At 43.3% G+C, this 22,387-nt stretch overlaps 1 protein-coding gene and 1 non-coding gene across 2 annotated transcripts; both read right to left on the bottom strand.

The window, feature by feature from the left end:
- Positions 1-2,078: 2,078 nt before the first annotated feature.
- LOC113605701 (zinc finger protein 160-like) lies at positions 2,079-22,321 on the bottom strand. The gene is made up of 4 exons (XM_027079241.1): positions 22,278-22,321; positions 11,174-11,264; positions 7,934-8,060; positions 2,079-3,925 (listed from the first exon to the last, which is right to left on the bottom strand). Exons 2-4 carry the CDS (start codon positions 11,186-11,188, stop codon positions 2,496-2,498), a joined length of 1,572 nt encoding a protein of 523 aa, XP_026935042.1. The 5' UTR covers positions 11,189-11,264; positions 22,278-22,321; the 3' UTR covers positions 2,079-2,495.
- On the bottom strand, positions 5,840-5,912 carry TRNAE-CUC (transfer RNA glutamic acid (anticodon CUC)). The gene has a single exon. It is a non-coding gene; the product is annotated as a tRNA-Glu (tRNA).
- Positions 22,322-22,387: the final 66 nt, after the last annotated feature.

The raw sequence follows: 22,387 nt of genomic DNA, 5'->3' as shown, positions 1-22,387 counted from the left end.
GGATCTTGAGATGAGAGATTATCCTGGATCATCCAATAAACATGGTATAATCAGAAGGGGTTGAATAAGAAGGATGCAGTTGGACTTGGCCACATAGAAGCTGCTACTGTGGTGGAAGAAGGACGGAGATAAAAAGATATTAAGATGGTACCTGGCTGACTTTGATGATGGATGAGGCGGCAAAGCATATAAGCAGTCTGCAGAATTTGCAAAGTGCAAGGAAATAAATTCCTCCCTGGAATGTCAGGGTTACAGTTCTGTTAACATACCCATTTTAGACGTCTGACCTGAACTGAAAGAGAATAAATTTTATTGTTTTAATCCACCTAGTTTGTGATAATTTCTTAACGCCTGATGAAATAAAATTTATATTTTAAGGCAAGACAAGAAAAAAATTAAAATTCTGTTTGGGCCTCCTCCCTCCCAAATGTGCAGTGTGCATCTGCATTACACATTAACCACAGCTCCTCAAAGGTGGGAGTGCCTGCCCAACCAACCGGAGAGGTCAAATTTTTTTCCTCTCTTTTGACACTAGCAATTTAACTTCTTACAAGAATAGCGTTCTTTCCCAACTCTGTAGGGGGTCATGGTGACTTGCTGCTCACGTTGTATGTACTCACCTGGACTACGTATCCTTGGTGAACTTTATGTCAAGTATCAGTATGTCATTCTGATGCACGATCCTTTGTCTCGAAAATGTGTATGACTGTACCTTGAACTCTAACAGCTGGAACAGTTCTCAGAGCTTTCGGAGAATCTGCTTCCTGGATTATAGTCCTCAATTTGGCGTGCAAAAAATCCCCCCTTTTTTTTTTCTTCTTGATAGATAATTGAATTTTCGTCAACAAGCTGCATTAGGAAACTAATGAAATGATATATACAGACAAGTCCAAGTCATCTGCGAATACCTCTAGAATAAGTGAGACTAGTAAGTTCTGAGGATACAAGGTCAACATTCAAAAATCTATTGTATTTCTATATAGTAGCAATTAACACATGGAAACAAGTTAAAAATAACATGTCCAATTATTCAAAAAAGAAAAAAGTAGTAATGTGTTAATCATACAAAACGCTGACGGGATTTTGATGCTGAAATCTATAAAATACTGGTGAAAGAAACCAAAGATCAGAGAAATAAATAGACATACTACAGCCATTTATTGGAAGGCCTAACATAGAAATGATGTCAAATGATCGCAAACTGACAGGCAGGCTTAATGCATTTTCTATCAAGATATTTTGTAGGCACAAACAAGATTTTTCTAAAACTTATATGGAAAGGCAAAAGGAACTAGAATAGCTAAAATATCTGAAGAAGAATAAACTGGTTGGAATCACTCATTCAATTCAAAACTTCTAATAAGATAAAAAATAATCAAGACTGATTTTGTGGAGGGAGACATACAGAACGATGGAACAAAACAGAGAACCCAGAAATAGCCCCACACAATTACTTGCAACTGAGTTTTGACAAAGGTACCAAGAAACCTGAATGAAGCAAGAATCTGAAAAAAATTACACCATATCAACTGATCTTCCACACTAGGAAAAAAAAATGAATCTCCACCAAAACCTCACACCTGTACAAATATTAGCTCAAAATCGGTCATAGCTTTAAACGTGAAATGTAAAACCATACCACTTTAAACTATAAGAGATTCAGAAAAGAAACCATAGGATAACATCCTCAGGATCTATCTACATATCTACCTAAGTTTTAACATATTTTGACTTTTAATTTTATTCTGCAGTATGCAATATTTCAGACTAAACTTGAGACTTAGTTATTCCTCATGTGAATGCTCTGATGTGGATTCTGTTGCAAAAAGTCTTGAAGAAATTTTAAATATTCATTACTTTTGTAAGGCTTCCTTCCGTTATGAATTCTTTGGTGAATCCTGAGGGGACACTGTTGCTTAAAGGCCTTTCCACATTCAGTAAATTTCCCTGGGCTTCCCTGGTGGCGCAGTGGTTGAGAGTCCGCCTGCCGACGCAGGGGACATGGGTTCGTGCCCCGGTCCGGGAAGATCCCACATGCTGCGGAGCGGCTGGGCCCGTGAGCCATGGCCGCTGGGCCTGCGCGTCCGGAGCCTGTGCTCCGCAACGGGAGAGGCCACAGCAGTGAGAGGCCCGCGTACCTAAAAAAAAAAAAAAAAAAAAATTTCCCTGGTTTCTCTCAGGTATAAATCCTCTCATGACATCAAAGCCATGAATGTTTAATAAAAAGCCTTCCCACATTCATTACATTTGTAAAGCTGCTCTCCAGTAGGAATCTTGCGATGTTCTGTAGTTTTGATCTACACACATTTATACACACATTACATTCTTGTGGCTTCATCAAAGATGTATATTCTGATGTCTAGTGAGTTGCGAAGTCTGTACAAGTCCTCTGTCCTATATGTTACACTGATGTAGTCTCTCTTTAGTGTGGACTCTCTGGTGTCAATCCATGCTTGAACTTGTGTTATTTTGCCACACTTGTTACATCGGTCAGGTTACTCTCTAGCATGAATTCTCCGATGACTTATGAGGCTTGAGTTTTGAGTGAAGACCTTGCCACACTCACTGCATTGGTAAGGTTTCTCTCCAGTGTGGATTTTCTTATGTCTGTTGAAGTTTGAGCAATGAATAAAGGATTTGCCGCACTGATTACATTTGTAAGGTTTCTCTCCGGTATGAATCCGGCGATGACTAGGAAGGCTTGAACTCTGACTGAAGACCTTGCCACACTCATTACATTTGTAAGGTTTCTCTCTAGTATGGGTGACCTGATGATAAGTAAGACTTGAATACACACCAAATGCTTTGCCACACTCGTTGCATTTGTATGGCTTCTCCCCAGTATGAATTCTCCGATGACTTACGAGGCTTGAATTCTGAGTGAAGACCTTCCCACACTCACTACATTTGTAGGGTTTCTCTCCAGTGTGCATGACCTGATGTCGAGTGAGGTGGGAGCTCTGATTAAAGGCTTTGCCACATTTATTACATTTGTAAGGTTTCTCTCCAGTATGAATCCTGCGATGATTAGTAAGGCTTGAACTCTGACTGAAGACCTTGCCACACTCATTACATTTGTACGGTTTCTCTCTAGTATGGACGACCTGATGATAAATAAGACTTGAATACACACTAAAGGCTTTGTCACACTCGCTACACTGGTAGGGTTTCTCTCCGGTATGAATTCTGCGATGACGTAGAAGGTGTGAACTGTAACTGAAGCCCTTACCACATTCCTCACACTTGTGATGTTTCCCTCTTGTGTGGATTCTTTGATGTCTAGTGAGATGTGAGCTCTGGTTAAAGGCTTTGCCACATACATTACATTTGTAAGGTTTCACACCTGTGTGGATTACCTGATGGTTAGTGAGTTGTGAGCCATGATTAACTGCTTTGTCATACTCATCACATTTGTAAGGTTTTTCCCTAATGTATGCTTTCTGGTCTTCTGTGAGTAATGAAGAATGCCAGAAATCATTCCCATATTCATTAAAAATGTTGGTTTGGACACTCGGAAGAATTCTCTGAAGTACTGACAGTGAGGAACCACTGTTGTTAGACTTCTCAACTTGATGATACTCATACAATGGCCCTTCAGTTGGAAATATCTGCAGTTCGGCCAGATGTGACTGAAAGCTTAGTCCGAGCCTGTTTTCAATAGGCTTGTCTCCTTCATCTCTTCTACCATGTTGATCTCTTCTACCAGTGAGATTTTTTTTATGGGTGACAGGCACTCCTCTGTAATTTCTTTTGTCACTTCTCCACTGGTACTCAAAGTCACGCTCATTTTTCTGGATTTCCCTATAGCCATAGTCCTCAGTCTCACAGCTTTCATGTCTTTCCAACAACACTGTTTGCAACACTTCCCCTGTATGACTGTTCTCTTTTGGTGCAGATTCCTTGATCACACGTTTAAGAGAGGTATCTACAAGACATAAAGAATCGTATGTCTCCTATTAATTACAGTTTGAAAGAAATATTTCATATTGAAGAACATAATATTGTATCAGAAGTACTACATATTTTGAACAGTTAAGAAACGTTGCAACCATGATCTTCAGTTTTTAGGAACACAAAGGGAATGAGATTCTTTCATAAAGAAAGGGTGGGATTTCCCTGGTGGCGCAGTGGTTACGAAGCCGCCTGCCAATGCAGGGGACACGGTTCGATCCCTGGTCCAGGAAGATCCCACATGCCACAGAGCAACTAAGCCCATGCACCACAACTACTGAGCCTGCATTCTAGAGCCCGCGAGCCACAACTACTGAGCCCACGTGCCACAACTACTGAAGCCCACGTGCCTAGAGCCCATGCTCCACAACAAGAGAAGCCACCACAATGAGAAGCCTGCGCACCGCAACGAATAGCCCCTGCTCACCGCAACTAGAGAAAGCCTACGTGCAGCAACGAAGACCCAATGCAGCCAAAAATGAATAAATTAGGGAAAAAAAAAAGAGAGAAAGGGTGATTACATGTATTTCAAATTAATTTTAGGGAAGCCTACTTTAAACAATCAATGGCTGAAACACCCATAGTGTACCCATGTTAGCCCTGAAAGAAGGGGTATTTTTGTACCATGACCCCAAAGCACACACCACTTCACAGAAAACATATGGCGGTTTCAGATTTGAAGAGATAAAAGATATTACACATATTTACTGCATATCGATTGTGCACCAATAAATGCTAAAGCACAGTACTCTAATGGTAAATAAGCCATAATTTTAACTAATGAGTAATATAAATAAATGGCAATTTAGAAGTGGAAATGAAGTTTAATAAAACAATGTTATAAAAATACAGTAATTCTCTGAATACCAGTTATAAAAGTCATAGAACTATATTCACTCAGAATGGCCATTCTGCAACACTAACCAGTGATGTGAGTCAGTTATACTGCATAATACCCACTGAAAAGCCATCATCTATAAATCATAATGAAAATTAGCAAACAGTGACAAAACATGATGGAAAAGAATATGGAAAAGAATGTATATATGTGTAGGTATAACTCAGTCACTCTGCTGGACAGCAGTAATTAACACAACATTGTAAATCAACTATACTTCAATTAAAAAAAAAGAAAATTAGTAAATAAAACATTCTAGTAAGCTATGATAAAACCAGGGTATAAGTAATAAGCAAGCGCAATTATATGAAACTATTGTTTGTGAAATTCTCAACAAATCCTTCTGAAGACAAAAAAAAGCAAGGCTTCTGTTCCAGAAACAACACAAAACGAGAACTGAAATTTACGTTAAGACTACTGACTTTTTGAAAGAGAAAGACAAACACCACGTGATATCACTCATATGTGGAATCTAAAATTTGGCATATGGGACTTCCCTGGCGGTCCAGTGGTTAGGACTCTGTGCTTTCACTGCTGAGGGTGAGGGTTCAATCGCTGGTGGGGGAACTAAGATCCTGCAAGCCACACGGCAAAAAAAAAAAAAAAAAAAAAAAACCAAAAAAAAACAAGAAAAAAAAAAAAAAAAAAAAAAAAGCACAAATGAAACAGGAACAGACTCACAGACATAGAGAACAGACATGTGGTTGCCAAGAGGAAGGGTGAGCAGTGGAGATACGGATTGGGAGTTTGGGATTAGCAGATGCAAACTACTATATACAGAATGAACAGACAACAAAGTCCTACTGTACAGCACAGGGAACTATATTCAATATTGTGTGATAAATCATAATGGAAAAGAATATAAAAAAGGATGTATATGTAGGTATAACTGAATCACTTTGCTGTACAGCAGAAATTAACACAACACTGTAAATCAACTATACTTCAATTTTTTTTTTTTTTTTGGCCAAGCGGCTTGCGAGATCTTAGTTCCCCGACCAGGGATTGAACCTGGGCCCTCAGCATTGAGAGTGCAGAGTCCTAACCACTGGACCTTCAGGGAATTCCCAACTACACTTCAATTTTTTAAAAGTTCTTTAAAAAAGACACTGTTAAGAAAATGAAAACACCAGCTACAGACTAGGGGAAAATATGTGCACGACAGATATCTCACCATGGACTTGTGTCCAGGTTATACAAAGAACTCTCAAAACTAAGAAAACAAACAACGTGTTTTGAAAAATAAGCAAGGGAACTATATTCAATAACCTGGGGTAAACCATAATGGAAAATGTAGTGGAATAACTGAGGACATGGAAAGGAGATGTGACCCATGAGCCCCCCCTCGGCAAACCGAGGGCGGGCGAATAAGCCAGGACTGCAGGCAGTCCTGGATACTCTGGGCACTGATCCATGAAATGACCTCGGTATAATCAGAACACAAGGAAACGTCCTTGTGCTACTTTAGTATAATCAGAATGATGGGAACACAAGGAGATGTCCTTGTGTTGCTTATGAGCTTAAGGACGAAGCACGGCATGTCTTCAAGAAAGCCCATTGTTGCTTGTATAATAAATAAAAGCATATGTTGCTGCTTTGGCATTTCTGGAATGTTAAGAAAACAAGTCTTAAGATGTAAACATAGATAACGCTTAAATAAAAGTCACCACAGCAGGACAGACGGCGCTGTATTGCCTGAGCGAGCAGCAGCCCTCTACTGCTGTGCTTCTGCACAACTCATCTCGTGTGATGAGCTTACTTTCGGCCCTGTCATAAGAAAACTACAACAAAAAACAATGTGAAAAAGAATGTATGTATACATATATATATATATATATATATGTATGTATATATATATATGTATATATAACTGAATCACTCCGCTGAACAGCAGAAATTAACACATTGTAAATCAAGTACACTTCAATTAAAAAAAAGAGAATAAAAAAATGTTAATAAGCATAGAGACTAGGAAGTAATGGGCATGTGGGCAGTGTGTGTACTTGCCAATCTGTGGGAAGATAAATGCATTCGGACACTTAAAATGTTGACTGAGGAAAAAAGAGAAACTGACTTAGCAAGTAGCATAATATTGTCCCATTCTTAACTATAGGACATGGGGCAAAAAGGAAGAGATCTAAAAGGGAGGGAGCACAGGGACTTCCCTGGCGGTCCAGCGGGTAAGAGTCTGCGCTCCCAATGCAGGGGGCCTGGGTTCGATCCCTGGTCAGGGAACTAGATCCCGCATGCATGCCGCAACTAAGGAGCCCACATGCCGCAACTGAGACCCGGCGCAGCCATCAATCAGTCAATCAGTGGGAGGGAGTACAATGATGAGGGAAGAAACCAGGTCTAGAAACACAGAGTAGAATAACTGTGTTATTCCATAACCCCCGGGGCTGGGGGTTATGGAAATGGGGAAAGGTTGATAAAAGGGCACACAATTTCCATCATAAGATGAATAAGGTCTGAACATTTCATGTAAAACGTGATAAATATAGTGGATAATACTATAAAACTGAAATGTGCTACGAGAGTAGAACTTAAGTGTTCTCCCCAAAAAAAAAAAAGTATGTGAGGTAACGTATGTTAATTAACTTGATGGGAATCCTTTCACAATGTATATGTATATCAAATCATCACGTTGTACACTTTAAATATATTACAATTTTATTTGACAACTATACCTCAATAAAGCTAAACAAACAATTTCAAAAATTCACCCACTGACTGTCTCCTTCTGAATGCACAGAGCGTAGTAAAATATGCAGACATCTAGCTCTCTTCCAAGAAGCACTGAATCAAAAGCACAGGGGTCGAAAAGAGGGAACTGGATATTTTAAGTTTGCCATAAGATTTTATGCATATGTAAGCTCTGGAATCACCCTTGATCATGAAATGGGAAGATCATATGAAGAAAGGACAAGTTCAAAGTCCTCATGCTACATTATGAAGCTGTTCATTTCTGAGTCAACAGGGCTTTGATCTCAGGCAGGCAATGTAGGGGTTCCCAAGAGGCACACAAGGGAAAATGCAAAGATACCCAAGGACAGGTCCCGAATTCTGGAGGGAAGTTATCCTCACCCAGGGAGAGCAGGTTCCCGTAGGTCTCCAACATCACGTCCCTGTACAAGGCCCTCTGAGCAGGGTCCAGGCATTCCCACTCCTCCTGAGAGAATTCTATGGCCACATCCTTGAATGTCAACTGTGTCTGAAATGAAAACACATTTCACCAACGGGCCATGAGGAGAGTCCTTATTTTTACACAAAATGAGAAGAGGAGAGAGAGGGGAAAGGATCGATTGGACTGAAGTGAGTATTGTTGCAGATCCACTTACGGTATTTTTGAGCAAGTTATGTGTCCCTAATTTTGGTTTATTACACTTTTCCATAAGAGGTTATGATAGCCTCTAAATCAGTGTGGACTTCCCATTTTTGTGGACAATACAAGAAACACACACACACAATCAACACAGGATTATCTGTATAGAAATGTGAGATATGCTCCACACACCAAGTTATATTCAATGTCTAGAGGAACAAGAGCAGGAATGACATCTTCAAAGATGACAACGTCTATAGGGGCTTTAAAGAAACGGTGATGACAGCAACAGTAATCTCAAAAAGTGTTTGAACACTCCTCATGTGCTACGCATTCCTCTAAATACTTTGCATGTACTAACTCGTATAATAACATAATACCAAATTTAAAAATATCTGACCCAGCGATCCCACTACCGGGCATATACCCTGAGAAAACCATAATTCAAAAGGACACATGCACCCCAGTGTTCACAGCAGCACTATTTACAATGGCCAGGACATGGAAGCAACCTAAATGTCCATCAACAGAGGAATGGATAAAGAAGATGTGGTACATATATACAATGGGATATTACTCAGCCATAAAAAGAAACGAAATTGGGTCACTTGTAGAGACATGGATGGACCTAGAGACTGTCATACAGCGTGAAGTAAGTCAGAAAGAGAAAAATAAGTATCATATATTACTGTATATATCTGGAATCTAGAAAAATGGTATAGATGATCTTATTTGCAAAGCAGAAATAGGGACACAGATGTAGAAAATAAATGTATGGATACCAAGGGGGAAAATGGGGGGAGTGGCAGGAATTGGGAGATTGGGATTAACACATATACACTATTAATACTACTTATAAAATAGATAACTAATGAGAACATACTGTATAGCACAGGAAACTCTACTTAATGCTCTGTGGTGACCTAAATGGGAAGGAAATCCAAAAAGGAGGGGATATATGTATACGTATAGCTGATTCATTTGCTGTACAGTAGAAACTAACACAACATTGTAAACCAACTCTACTCCAAAAAAAATTAATTTAAAAAATTTAAAAAAAATTTGAAAAGAATCTAAAAAAGAGTGGATACATGTATAACCGATTCACTTTTCTGCACACCTGAAAGTAACACAACATTGTAAATCAACTATATTCCAATAAAATTAAAATATTAAAATAAATAAACAAAACAGAAACAGACTCACAGACATAGAAAACAAACTTATGGTTACCAAAGGGGAAAGGGGGTGTGAGGGTGTGGATAAATTAGGAGTTTGGGATTAACATACACACACTACTGCATATAAAATAGATAGCCAACAAGGACCTACTGTATAGCACAGGGAACTTTACTCAACAGTCTGTAATAACCTATATGGGAAAAGAATCTGAAAAAGAATGGATGTATGTATATGTATAACTGATTCACTTTGCTGCACACCTGAAACTAACACAACATTGTAAATCAACTATACTCCAATAAAAATTACTTTTAAAATATATAAGTAAGTAAAATTAAAAAAAACATAATCAAAAGATCTGGTCAGGGGTGGGGAGGGATAAATTGGGAGCTTGGGATTGACAATACACATAGTGCTATGCTTAAAATAGATAACCAGGGACTGCCCTGGTGGCGCAGTGGTTGAGAATCCGCCTGCCAATGCAGGGGACATGGGTTCAAGCCCTGGTCCAGGAAGATCCCACATGTCGCGGAGCAACTAAGCCTGTGCACCACAACTACTGAGCCTGCGCTCTAGAGCCCACGAGCCACAACTACTGAGCCCGCACGCCTAGAGCCCATGCTCTGCAACAAGAGAGGCCACCACAATGAGAAGCCCGTGCACCGCAACGAAGAGTAGCCCCCACTCGCCGCAACTAGAGAAAGCCCATGCGCAGCAACAAAGACCCAACACAGCCAAAAATAAACACATAAATTTTTAAAAATAAAATAAAATAGATAACCAACAAGAACCTACTGTATAGCAAGCGACCCTGCCCAATACTCTGTAATCACCTAAATGGGAAAAGAATTTGAAAAAGAACAGATACCTGTGTTATGTATAACTGAATCACTTTGTTGTACAACTGAAACTAACACAACATTGTTAATCAACTATACTCCAATATCAAATTTAAAACAATTTAAAAAAAAAAAAAAAGGTCTGGTCCCTTCCATCTTAAGGCAGAGACAGCTGTGTCACGGACATTCTAAGAAATTTGCCTCAGGTCAAATTGCTAAAGATGGTAGAACAAACATATAAATCCAGGTGTTTAGATTCTGAATTTAAACGTTAAAGCATTTAAGTCATATAAAAGCATCAAAGGTACATTGACAGAGGGTTCCCTGAGGAAACCTGAAACAAGTTCAAGGCTAACAACCTAGAACTACATAAAATGTCATCATGAAGACATGCACACACACGCACATACATGTTACTCTTTTCATAACTATTTAACTCATTAATGTCATAGTGTAGAAAAAAGTTAATGCAATGAAAAATACTTATAATTTCAACAACTAAATAATATATAACTTATTTATTTATTTATAATTTTTTTGGCTGCGCCACGCAGCTTGTGGGATCTTGGTTCCCCGACCAGGGACTGAACCTGTGCCCCCTGCAGTGGAAGCGCTGAGTCCTAACCACTGGACCGCCAGGGAATTCCCATACCTAACCTACTTAGAGATAATGACATGTATTTTATAAAAACCATGGGCTTGAGCATCCATGCACTCGTGCACACACATATACACACTTAAATTTACTGAAATAAGAGTTGTCTCCTGATGACCACAATGGAGCTTCTTCAAGTTCCACGTCACTGGGTCATTATGAGACAGAATCTAAGTGGAGATGGCAGGCCCTGAGGGAAGGCCCCGGGTGGCTATGACTGTACAGGTGTCAGGCAGGATACTTCAGAGTCAGACAAGATCAGTGAGTCCAAAGAAGGGCATTTCAGGAAGGACAGACAGAAGAAACAACTGAGAATATGACTTTACCTGAGAAAGAGCCATTCCAGACTCCTCTTTCTTTCCTCTTCCTCCTCTTCAGGGCTTCTTCCTCAGGCAATATGAGTCTTTCAAGTCGACCCTGAAAGTGGAAAAGATGCTGTTTAATGCTCAGAATCAACACACCCCCTTCCTGAGTCACCACCACACACACAGGGAAGCCCTCAGCATGTGGAACAGACGGTCCTCTGCTACCCACTGTCCCAGGAGGGGCTCAGGACAGTAAACTCGTAAAAGACCAACAGGTGAGTTTTCCCACACTTTCTTCAGATCTCGCTCCCCTCCTGGTGAGGCCCTCACGTACCCAGCAGCAGCGGGCACCTCAGCTGGACCCGATGATCCCCTGCAGGTCACAGACCAGCCCTGATCCATCCCCACGTGGAGCAGAATCCCCTTGCCTCTCCCAGGGGCTAATCTCAGCCTCAGAAAGGGAAGATACAGAGCCCTGGTGCTCAGTGCAGGACACAGATCAGAATCATTGGGGGCACTTTAAAACATTTCTGGGGCTATGCCTCACCCAACTAAATTTGACGAAGACTCTTTGATGGGGGAGGGGTACAAAACATGTATCTGCAAAATGCCTCATCCGTCTAATGTGAAGCCGGGAGGCAAGCCGGGCCCGTCTCCCACCTTCTTTCTGTCTCTTTTTGACCCGTGGTGAATTGCTGTCACCAGGACCCAGCAGTGGAAGGGGAAGGGGCAGAAGAAAACACGTCAAGCAAGTGTCATGGACCAGAGGTGGGGGTGAGGGAGTGGCTGGCATGTTAAATGGGAGGGGGTTGGTCAGAGAAGGCTCCACTCAGACGCTAACATCAGACCAAAGACCTGAGGGAGGAAGGGTGTTTGCCACCTGCGGCTCCTGAGTCCGATAGTTCTAGGCAGAGAGACACCTCCGTGAGGGCCCTGAGAGTACAAGCTTCATCCCTGGAGAGGGAAAGAGGGCTGGGTGGCTGCAGCAGGGTGAGGAGGTGGGCGGGAGGGGAGGTCAGAGAGGCACCGGAGGAAGCTGATGATGAAGGGCCTTGGTCTCCAAGCATTTTTCGCCCATCTCTCAAAAGAATTTTAGAAACTATGTATTGTTTCTCTCACTTTAAGTAAACATCTAATATTTCTTTTATCTTATACATTAAAACACTTACAAATAATGTAATGCATTTACAATGCCGAGATAGTCACAGGGTTGCCCTTAACTGAGATGTGGAGGACGGCAGGCGGAACAGGGTTGGGGGAGGTCAAGACCAGTTTTGGACAAATTAAGGTGGAGATTCCTGTTAGATGTCCCCAGCAGAGATGTCGAGGAGACAGCTGGACACAGGATTGAGAGTTTAAGGCAGAAGTCTGGATGGAGAGGATAAACTGCGAGACACGTAGGTGGTGTTGAAAGCCGTATGATGAGATGATGAGGAAAGGCAGCGGGTATAGACAGAGAAGAGGTTCCAGGACTCAGCCTTGGGATGCACCCACATTCAGAGACCAGGGAGGTCAGGAATTCAGCAGAGGGGGCTAAGAAGTGAACAGGGAGGGGAGAGGAAAATAAAACAAATAGGTAGATAGGCTTATAAAGGTTAGTGGGACGTCCTCAAAACCATGGAAAGAAAGTGTTTCAAGGAAGAGGGAGTGAGGACCTGTGCCACCTGCTGCTGACAGGAAAAGCGAATGAGCACAGGAAGTTAAATACTGGATTTAGAAACGAGGTCACACACTGTTGCTGGGAATGTAAATTGGTGCAGCTCCTATAGAAAACAGTACCGAGGTTTCTCAAAAACTAAAAATAGAGTTGTCATATGATCCAGCAATCCCACTTCTGGGCATATATCCAGACAAAACTACAAGTCAAAAAGATACATGCACCCCTATGTTTATAGCAGCATTATTCACAGTAACCAAGACATGAAAACAACCTAAGTGTTCACTGACAGATGAAAGGATAAAGAAGATGTGGTGTGTACGTACACACACACACACACACACACACACACACACACACACACAATGGAATACTACTCAGCCATAAAAAAGAATGAAATAATGCCATTTGCAGTAACAGGGATGGACCTAGAGATTGTCATGCTGAGTGAAGTAAGTCAGAGAAAGACAACATATGATATCACTTATATGTGGAATCTAAAATATGACACAAGGGGCTTCCCTGGTGGGGCAGTGATTAAGAATCCACCTGCCAATGCAGGGGACATGGGTTCGATCCCTGGTCTGGGAAGATCCCACATGCCATGGAGCAAATAAGCCCGTGCACCACAGCTACCGAGCCTGTGCTCTAGAGCCCGCAAGCCACAACAACTGAGCCCGCGCGCCTAAAGCCCGTGCCCTGCAACAAGAGAAGCCACTGCAATGAGAAGTCCAGGCACTGCGACTAAGAGTAGCCCCTGCTCACCGCAACCAGAGAAAGCCCGCACGCAGCAACAAACACCCAATGCAGCCAAAAATAAATAAAATAAATAAATTATAAATAAATAAATAAATAAAATATGACACAAACTTATCTACAAAACAGAAACAGAATCATGGACATGGAGAACAGACTGGTGATTGCCAAGGGGAACTATACTCAATATCCTGTATTAAACCATAACAGAAAAGAACATGAAAAGGTATATATATATATACAGCAGAAATTAACACAACATTGTAAATCAATTACACTTCAATAAAATAAATTTAAAAAAAAAAGAAACGAGGAGGTCATCAGTGACTCTGAAAAAGAAAGTGTCAGTGACATGGAGGATGTGAAAGCTTAATTGGATAAGGTTCAAGTGAAGAACTGAAGAATGTAAACAAGTTTTTAGGGCCTTGTGCTCTGAAATGGGGCACAGAAAAGGGGTACTTACTAGAGAGGGAAATGTAGTTAATAGAGAATGTCTTGTTTTAAAGATGGAAGAAAGGAGTGAATAAAAAATTTGGGAAGCATGTTTAAGATGGACAATACCACCATTACAAATGACCAAAACATTGGGGTTAACATATACACACTACTATGTCTAAAATAGATAACCAACAAGGACGTACTGTATAGTACAGGGAACTCTATTCACTATCTTGTACAAGATAGTGAATAGAGTTATTCTTTTCTATAACAGAAAAGAATCTGAAAGAGAATATATATATATATGAATAACTGAATCACTTTGCTGTACACCTGAAACTAACACAACATTGTAAATCAACTATCCATCAATTAAAAACCACAAACAAAAACAATACAAAAACGACAACCACAAACGACCAAAGCAACTGCTGAGACAGGCAAATTGAAGCTGCAGTGGAGGAAGGATGCCATACTGTCTGGAGACTGCGTGGGGCTGGCAACTGGGGCACGACTGCCAGGTCAGACACACACCAAGCGCTACTTGTATGCCCTCTGGCGTGGCCTTCATTCTGGGGGACTGATTAGCCTTCATCACAAGTGAGGGGGGAGCTGAGCAGGAGCAGAGGAGGAGGGTGGTCAAGCTGAGAGTCCTTCACTCAAATCACTCTCCGCCCTCTCAAAAGGTGGCAAGGGCAAGTGCAAGTTCCACCAGGATCGCAGTGAGCTGATCCACAGGTGGCTGCCACAGGAGGAGAGGAGAGATGCATGTTAGCAAAGAAAGAGGCTGTCCTCGGCAGAAAGAGAAGAGGCCTCCTGGCTGCCCAGACTCCTCAATGGAGGAAGGGTCCTGGTGTGTAAATTCTCACTTTGCTATGACATTGGCTTAAATGGTCACAGCCCCCAATCCAAGCATCTTGGGATTGCGCAAACTGAGGGTTGAACAGCAGGAAGTGGGTGTGTCTGAACAGAACATTAGAGAGGAAGGTGGAAGGCCTGAAGGGAGGGGACACAGGAGAGGCACAAACAGACAAACCATGTTTCCAATCTCAGGTCATTCACCTGCGGAAGCATCACCTTCGCTGTTCTAGAGAACAGAGCAGAGACAGAGGGAGAAGGGTGTGCTGGGGGCAAGTGTGTTGGTTGCAAAGAAGACACCCTTTCTCTGAATATGAATCCACCAGCTCACCCTGTTCTATACTAGTCACTGCTGAAGAGAGGGTCCCCCAGTGAGGATGAACAGAGCTTCCCCTTCTCCAATTCCCGAGTCTCCCTGACACTATCAGGGCTGTCGCCCCCGAAAGCCAGCATTCCCCATCCTCTCCCCAGCTGCCTACCCAGGACCTCGTGCTCCTCCTTGCTGAAGATATATCCCTGTTGCAAAGTGTGTTTGGAACATCTGGCCTCTCTGCTCCCCCAGGTGCAGTGACTCTGCGTGGGTGGGGGGGGTGGTGCTATGTGTGACCAGTAGAGAGTAATCCCCACTGGCCTAGCAGCAAGGAAGCTAGGCTGTATCTTTTCAAGGAGAGCGTGACCTAGACCTAGAGATTCTCATACTAAGTGAAGTAAAGCCAGACAGAGAAAGACAAATATACCAGTTACATGTGGAATCTAAAAAAAAAGAAAAATATACAAATGAACTGATTTACCAAACAAACAGACCCACAAAGAAAACAAACGTATGGTTACTGAAAGGGAGAGGAGGGGGAGGGATAAATCAGGAGTTTGGGATTAAAATATTCACTACTGCATAAAAAACAGATGACCAATAAGGACCCACTATATAGTACAGGGAACTATACTCTATATTTTGTAGTTACCTATAAGGGAAAAGAATCTGAAAAAGTATAGATATATATATATTCTATGTATATATGTATAAAACTGAATCACTGTGCTGTATACCTGAAACTAACACAACTATAAATCAACTATAGTTCAAAAAAAAACAAAACAAAAAGAGTCCCAAGGATGAGCCTTTCTGCTGCAGGTGTTTCGCTGGGGTGTCGTTGCCCTCTGATTTTTCACAGACCTTTCCCTACATCATGGCCCCCTTGTAAGCTCTCTTACAGTGTTTTGCCTACGGACTCCCAGTAAGTTCTCCCTAATGAAAACCGTCTGCCAGCTGAGCTGTTCCCCTTCTGGAATCAGACGCTCTTACAAACTCCCATGGGGTCTCACAGTCTCCCCAGATACTCCGTGCCGAACCCCGCTCCTGCTATGAAATCCCACAAGCCCCAATAACTCATGAATTCACAACGGAATAACACATAGAGAGACACCCAAGGACCTACTGAAACAAGACATCATGTTTTCATTCATGATGACTCCACCCCAAACACTGGCACGACCAAAATCTACCAAAGAAAAAGAGATGTCTATAGGGATGCACATGCCCCACTGAGACGCCAGCATCTTTCAGAAACACTCCGAATTCTCACGTGAGTCTTCCAAAATGTGGGGGAAACCTTTTAGCCTGCGACTCAAAATAACCCCAGATACCAAAGGTACCCCCCAAATATGCTCTGAGACGTTCCCTATAAATCCTCTGGGTTGGGCAGTGATTCCTGCAAACCCCACGGAAGTCACCGTGTGGAGTGGGTGCTGGGGGGCGCCCGCTAGATCCAGCCCCTCAGGACCAAGGCACCCATCCTCCTGCACCCACAGCTCCCTATGGGCTCAGCTCAGGCCTTGGTTCTAACGTTGCAGGATATCGTTTCTCTCGGCCCAATTCCACTTCCGTCATTCCTCAAGTGTGCCCATGAGTTTCCCCGTTAAACCCACATATGCAAATCTCAGTCTTGGCACCTGTGTCCCGGGGAACCTGACTTAAGACAGCGGCACCCCAAAACGCAGCCCCGTAACTACCCATTTCCACGTGCTCTTCGCAGATCTTAGACTCCCTTGCCAACGCTTCCACACACCCCTTTAATCCTGCAAACACACTTGGGACAGGTGCACACACTATTCATTGGGCTTATCTAGAGGCCCGCTCTAGCTTCCACGGCCCTTCTGGAGATGCCTATGGGCTCCCCTCTGCTTCCTCCCTTTTCTACTCCGCCTCCACACGAGCAAACTGGACTGAAAGTCACAGGGACCTCTGGGCACAGACAGTGCAGTACTGCATGCAAACTGCAAACAGAAGGACACTGGGCCTTCAGTATGGAGGCCAAGAAGTGAGCCCTGTTGGGAACACCTGCCCGCAACCAGGGACAACACGCATTCCGGTTTAAAAACAGTTGAGGGAATTCCCTGGTGGTCCAGTGGTTAGGGCTCTGAGCTCTCACTGCCAAGGGCCCGGGTTCGATGCCTGGTCGGTCGAGAACTAAGATCCCACAAGCCGAGGGGTGTGACCAAAAACAAAAACAAAAAACAAACCCACAGCTGAAAATTGGCTGTAGTGAATTCAGTGAGGACACCACAGGGAGAGCGAGAAGCCCCAGATCTCTTCGAAGAGGCTACCATTGTCTCGTCTTCTCCCACTCACAGCAACTTACAAGAGTCCCTACCTCTTAAGCAGGTGCCTCTTTCATGCCCCCTTAGGTTCCTGACCTTCTCCCCACCCTTGTTGAAGGGAAATTAGGGTCCCTGACTCTAAGAAGGTGACCTGGTGGAAGGCAAAACTCCTGCCCAAGACGGTAACTGGTCCCTGGTGACACGCAGTCTGGAAGACCTGGGGGTTAAAGTAAGACAATGACACAGCAGGCCGAACGTGGGGACACCTCAGCACACTGGGTGAGGACACCAGGTACTCAGGGATTTGCTCCTTTCTGAGTAAAATAAGGAACCACAGGAGGTTTAGATTAACTGGTGTTGAAATTTCCCGAAGCAAAATGCCACCCATCCCCATCCCTGCCTCTTGATCTATGCTGAGGAGTACTCAGCCCAACCCACAGCCCTAGCGCCGAAGCCCAACCCCAATGCAAGAGGCGGCAGCCGTTCTGTAAGCAAGACAGTCTCTGTGCCCTCCAATGGAGAGGAAATGGGAATGACTGAAAATAATCAACAGAGAAGAGCATTTCTGATATGAGTGACTGGTCTGGAGACAATAAAACCAGCGCTAACGTGACAGATACTGACTGGTGAAGGGAACCTGACATGAATGGCCTGGAGGGGTGGCAACACATCTCTAAGCCTAGACCTAAAGGAGGAGAAAGGGCCAGAGCCAGGACGATTCAGGGTGAGAGCAGGGACTTAAGACAGAAAAGGTTTTGGTGTCTGGGACCAGAGAAACAGCAAATGTGACTGGGGCAGAGTGAACCATGAGAACAGGGTCAGCTCCCAGGACGAGGCTGGAGGCACTGGCAGGGCGCTGATGACACAGGGCTGAGCAGCCACAGGGAGGAGTCGGGATTTTGTGCTGAGGACAGAGGAGAGCTAACGGAGGATTCAACGCCAGGTAGCGGCACGATTTACCCACAGACTTACCCCTGACAATCCTAAGGCAGGGATAAGCCCGCTACAGACGGGCTCGCTGTCTGCGCCCACGCCCCTGCTTCCAGCCTTCCCCCCTCCGCCCTCCTTCTGGAGGATTAGGACCCATTAAAAAAATTCTCATGGCAACTGGGCACTCCATCCAAGAACTGCCACATGCAGACACACACTGAATCTTACTAACCGTTTCAGGGGTTGGTATCACTCAGATTCAGAGTTGCTGCTTTAGCCCATCATCTCCTCGTTGAGGTGGGCTCACTGGGCCCCGGAGAGGGGGTCATTTCATCAGGTTACCCTGAGAAGGTCTGAGCTGAGTGAGCAGAACCAGACGGAACTGAATTCTGAAAAGGTGGCCTGGAGGGGCCAGTGGGCAGAGTTGAGCCTTATCGATCTCCCTTAAAAATTCCGGGACTGGGCTTCCCTGGTGGCGCAGTGGTCGAGAATCCGCCTGCCGATGCAGGGGTCACTGGTTCGAGTCCTGGTCTGGGAGGATTCCACATGCCGCGGAGCAACTGGGCCCGTGAGCCACAACTGCTGAGCCTGCGCGTCTGGAGCCTGTGCTCCGCAACGGGAGAGGCCGCAACAGTGAGAGGCCCACGCACCACGGATGAAGAGTGGCCCCCGCTCGCCGCAACTAGAGAAAGCCCTCGCTCAGAAACGAAGACCCGACACAGCCAAAAATAAATAAATAAATAAATAAATAAATAAAACAAAAAAACCTTTCTTTCCCCCACCACCCGCCATAGCACTTTGACCTTTAAAAAAAAAAAAAAAAATTCCGGGACTTCCCTGGCGGTCCAGTGGTTAAGACTTCACCTTCCAACGCAGGGGGTGCAGGTTCGATCCCTAGTCGGGGAGTTGGGATCTCACATGCCTTGTGGCCAAAAAAACAAATCATAAAACAGAAGCAATATTGTAACAAATTCAATAAAGACTTTAAAAATGGTCCACATCCAAAAATCTTTAAAAAAAAAAAATTCCAGTACCATCTTTCACATGCCTGAGCAAAGGAAACTTCTACTTCAAGGTTTGATCACATTGATCTCAAGCAATGAACTCCTCTTTTCCAGAAAAATCACAGTAAAACATTTACAAAATACATAATTCCGAACATAGCAATTGCTGCTGACAGCACTGCTAGAGGGTCACCTACAGAAATAAGCTCTGAGCAAATTTCTCCATCATGAACTGCTGGGCTCTTTTGGAAGAAGGTTCCAGGTCAATCCCGACCATCCTTCAACATTTGCAGAGAGTGGACAAGAGGGACTTGAGGGAAACATCTACTTGGTAGCTCACAGCTCACTATTTTAATAGGTCACATAAAAATTTTAAAAATGGAATTTTAAACTAGGTTAAACTAGGTTTAGACTGTTAAGACAAAAGATCATTGACATCCTTACCAAAGTATACGTTGGAAGAAACTAAATTTATTTACTAGAGTCCAAAGAATGTTTCTAACAAAGAGCAGAGAGACTGCAGGCCTCAGTCTGTACTGGACACAATTTAAAAGGGAAATAGTGTAAAAATTGAAGAAAAAGAAAATCTAATGAATTACGTAGTCAAATTTTTTTTAAATGAAAATATGTCATACTTTGAAAAGAATGCCATGAGCTGCTATAGAAGGCCGCCAGAGCTTATGTCAGAAGTTAAAAATTATTTATAGAAAAGTGTAAACCGAATAAATGAAGATTTCTTTCAAGCTTCAAAAAAAGCAATGTATTAACTGTAAAGGAATTAGGAAGAAAAAAGTAAATCCATTATGAAAAACAGCACTTTTAGTGTTCCTTTAAAAAGGCACCATGGGGACTTCCCTGGTGTTCTAGTGGTTAAGACTCCACGCTTCCAATGCGGGGGGCACGGGTTCGATCCCCAGTTGGGGAAATAATATCCCACATGCTGTGTGGTGCGGCCAAAAATAAATAAATCAAATAAAATCTTTAAAAAATAAAATAAAAAGGCACCATGTAGGGAATTCCTTGGCAGTCCAGTGGTTAGGACTCTGCGCTTTCACTGCAGGGGACATGGGTTTGATCCCTGGTCGGGGAACCAAGATCCCGAAAGCTGCGAGGTGCAGCCAAAAACAAAGGGCACCACAGAGTGACAGTCATTTCTTGCCCTCCTTCTCATCTCCCTGACCCTCTACCCCATGCTGGGAAAAGGGAACAGGGTGACCCACAACCGAGTCAAATCACTGCTCCGTCAACTGCAAATGGAAGTTATCTTCTGATACAAATAATAACAAAATGCACAAGCCTTTTAGAAAGGAGTTTCGCAAATGTCATTTTCATGCATATTTTAACCACGTTTTCAATGCATTATATTAGAAGTCACAAATAAATATATCTCGCCACTTCATCACCCACATCCGGTCAACTCACCACTCATCTGGCTCCCTCTCTTCACAGCTCCCTGTTTCCCTCTCTCATTATTTCTGTTGGCTGTTCTGTGTTTCCCTCTTAGGTTTCTGCTCATTTTGGTCTCCTCCCCTGTCCTGCCGTTTCTCCCCTTCTCTGTCTTATTCCTCCTTTCACACCGGTTCTACTCCATTCTGGCAACTTGTTTCCCCTCTTGTTGCTCTTTCTGCCCAGTCTCCCTGGATAGTCTCAAATCTTCATGTATTTCTGCCTCTTTCTTTTCCCCCATCTTTGCTCTCTGTTACGTTTGCTCTTTTCCTGTTACAGCTGACATGTCCCCACCCTCTGGCACCCCCGGCTTGCTCTGCTCCTCTTGTCTCCCGTTGCCCCTTCTTTCTGTACCAGCTCAAAGTTGCTGTTTGCCCAACTCTTTTATCCTTTTTCCCCACTCTGGGTAAAATGCCCCGCATCCTCCTTTATTATCCATGCTCTTCTTGCTGATCAAGGGCCTCCTCTCCCTATTTGCTCCCCTTCATCTCCCTGGAGGACCCTCCATACACACTCTAAATAATCTGTATCTTCTTTTCTCCCCCTGCTACTTTCTCAGCTTATTTCACTCTGTGAAACAGAATAAGGGAAACCTCATCAATCTGCAGGCTTTAAGGGAAAGCCCTCAGGCACTACAAGTCAATTACAAACGCCAACAGGAAGACATCAATTACAGATCTCAAACAAGAATTATTCTCAAAAAAAAAAAAAAAAGAAAAGAAAAAAATGAATTATTCTCCTCGCTGCCGGGCAACAAACCCAGCCAATGGGAATCGCCTTGCCAACTCCAAACTCTCCGCTTCCCTTCAAGGGACTTTTGTTCAAAACAACCACTCCCAACTTCCTCCTTTTCCTCTATAAGGCAACATTCCTCTCCTTGACTTGTTGGACCTGCCTATGGTGTTTTGCTACCGTCTGCCTGTCATGTATTGCAATTCCTTAATAAACCCATTCTGCTGGTAAAATAATTGGCTGTTCTGTTTTTTAGGGCAGTAACTCTGTCTCTTGGCGAGCTCATCCATCTATCCTTCACTTTGCCATCTATTTACGGCTCTTCCTCATTCTTCTCATTTTCCTCATTCTCTCAGTGGGTCTGTGCCTCTGAATGAGGAATGGGCTGTATGGATGAAGAATGTCTCCTGCCACAACACTAAACAAAGGACGCTGCGGCCATCAAGCCAAGAGCCACCGCAGCCACCCCGACTGTAATCCCTAAGGGGATTCAGGGTGGACAAAAGCAGGACGCCAGCCCTAGATAGCTAACGTGCGTACCAAAGGAATTATTTCAGTGAGCCCAGACTCGCATCTTCCCATACACAGAAAAGCACTAAATTCATTAACTGGAGATGTCTGGTTTTCTTAAATTAACTAATCTCTTGATGTTCTAACTACCTGGTTTTTGTTGCAAAACTCCTATATACCCTGGCTCCTCCCTTACCTCTTGGGAGCGGTCCCTCAGAGCCATCTGAGAGGCTGTCTTCTGGGCTTAAGTCCTCAGATCTGTCTGCCAAATAAAACATAATTCTCAACTTCTAGGTGGTGGTTTTT

The sequence above is a fragment of the Aethalodelphis obliquidens genome, unplaced genomic scaffold (genome assembly GCF_003676395.1).
Source record: "Aethalodelphis obliquidens isolate GAN/ISIS:26980383/991018 unplaced genomic scaffold, ASM367639v1 scaffold43, whole genome shotgun sequence".
Lineage (NCBI taxonomy): Eukaryota > Metazoa > Chordata > Mammalia > Artiodactyla > Delphinidae > Aethalodelphis > Aethalodelphis obliquidens.
This window is presented reverse-complemented; position numbering and strand designations above follow the sequence as displayed.

Bases quoted from the DNA above. Each gene is read 5' to 3' on its own strand.
- LOC113605701 (XM_027079241.1), bottom strand. The intron at 3,926-7,933 runs GTGAGGATAACT...TATGTCTTGTAG, and splicing joins CGGGAACCTGCTCTCCCTGG to ATACCTCTCTTAAACGTGTG.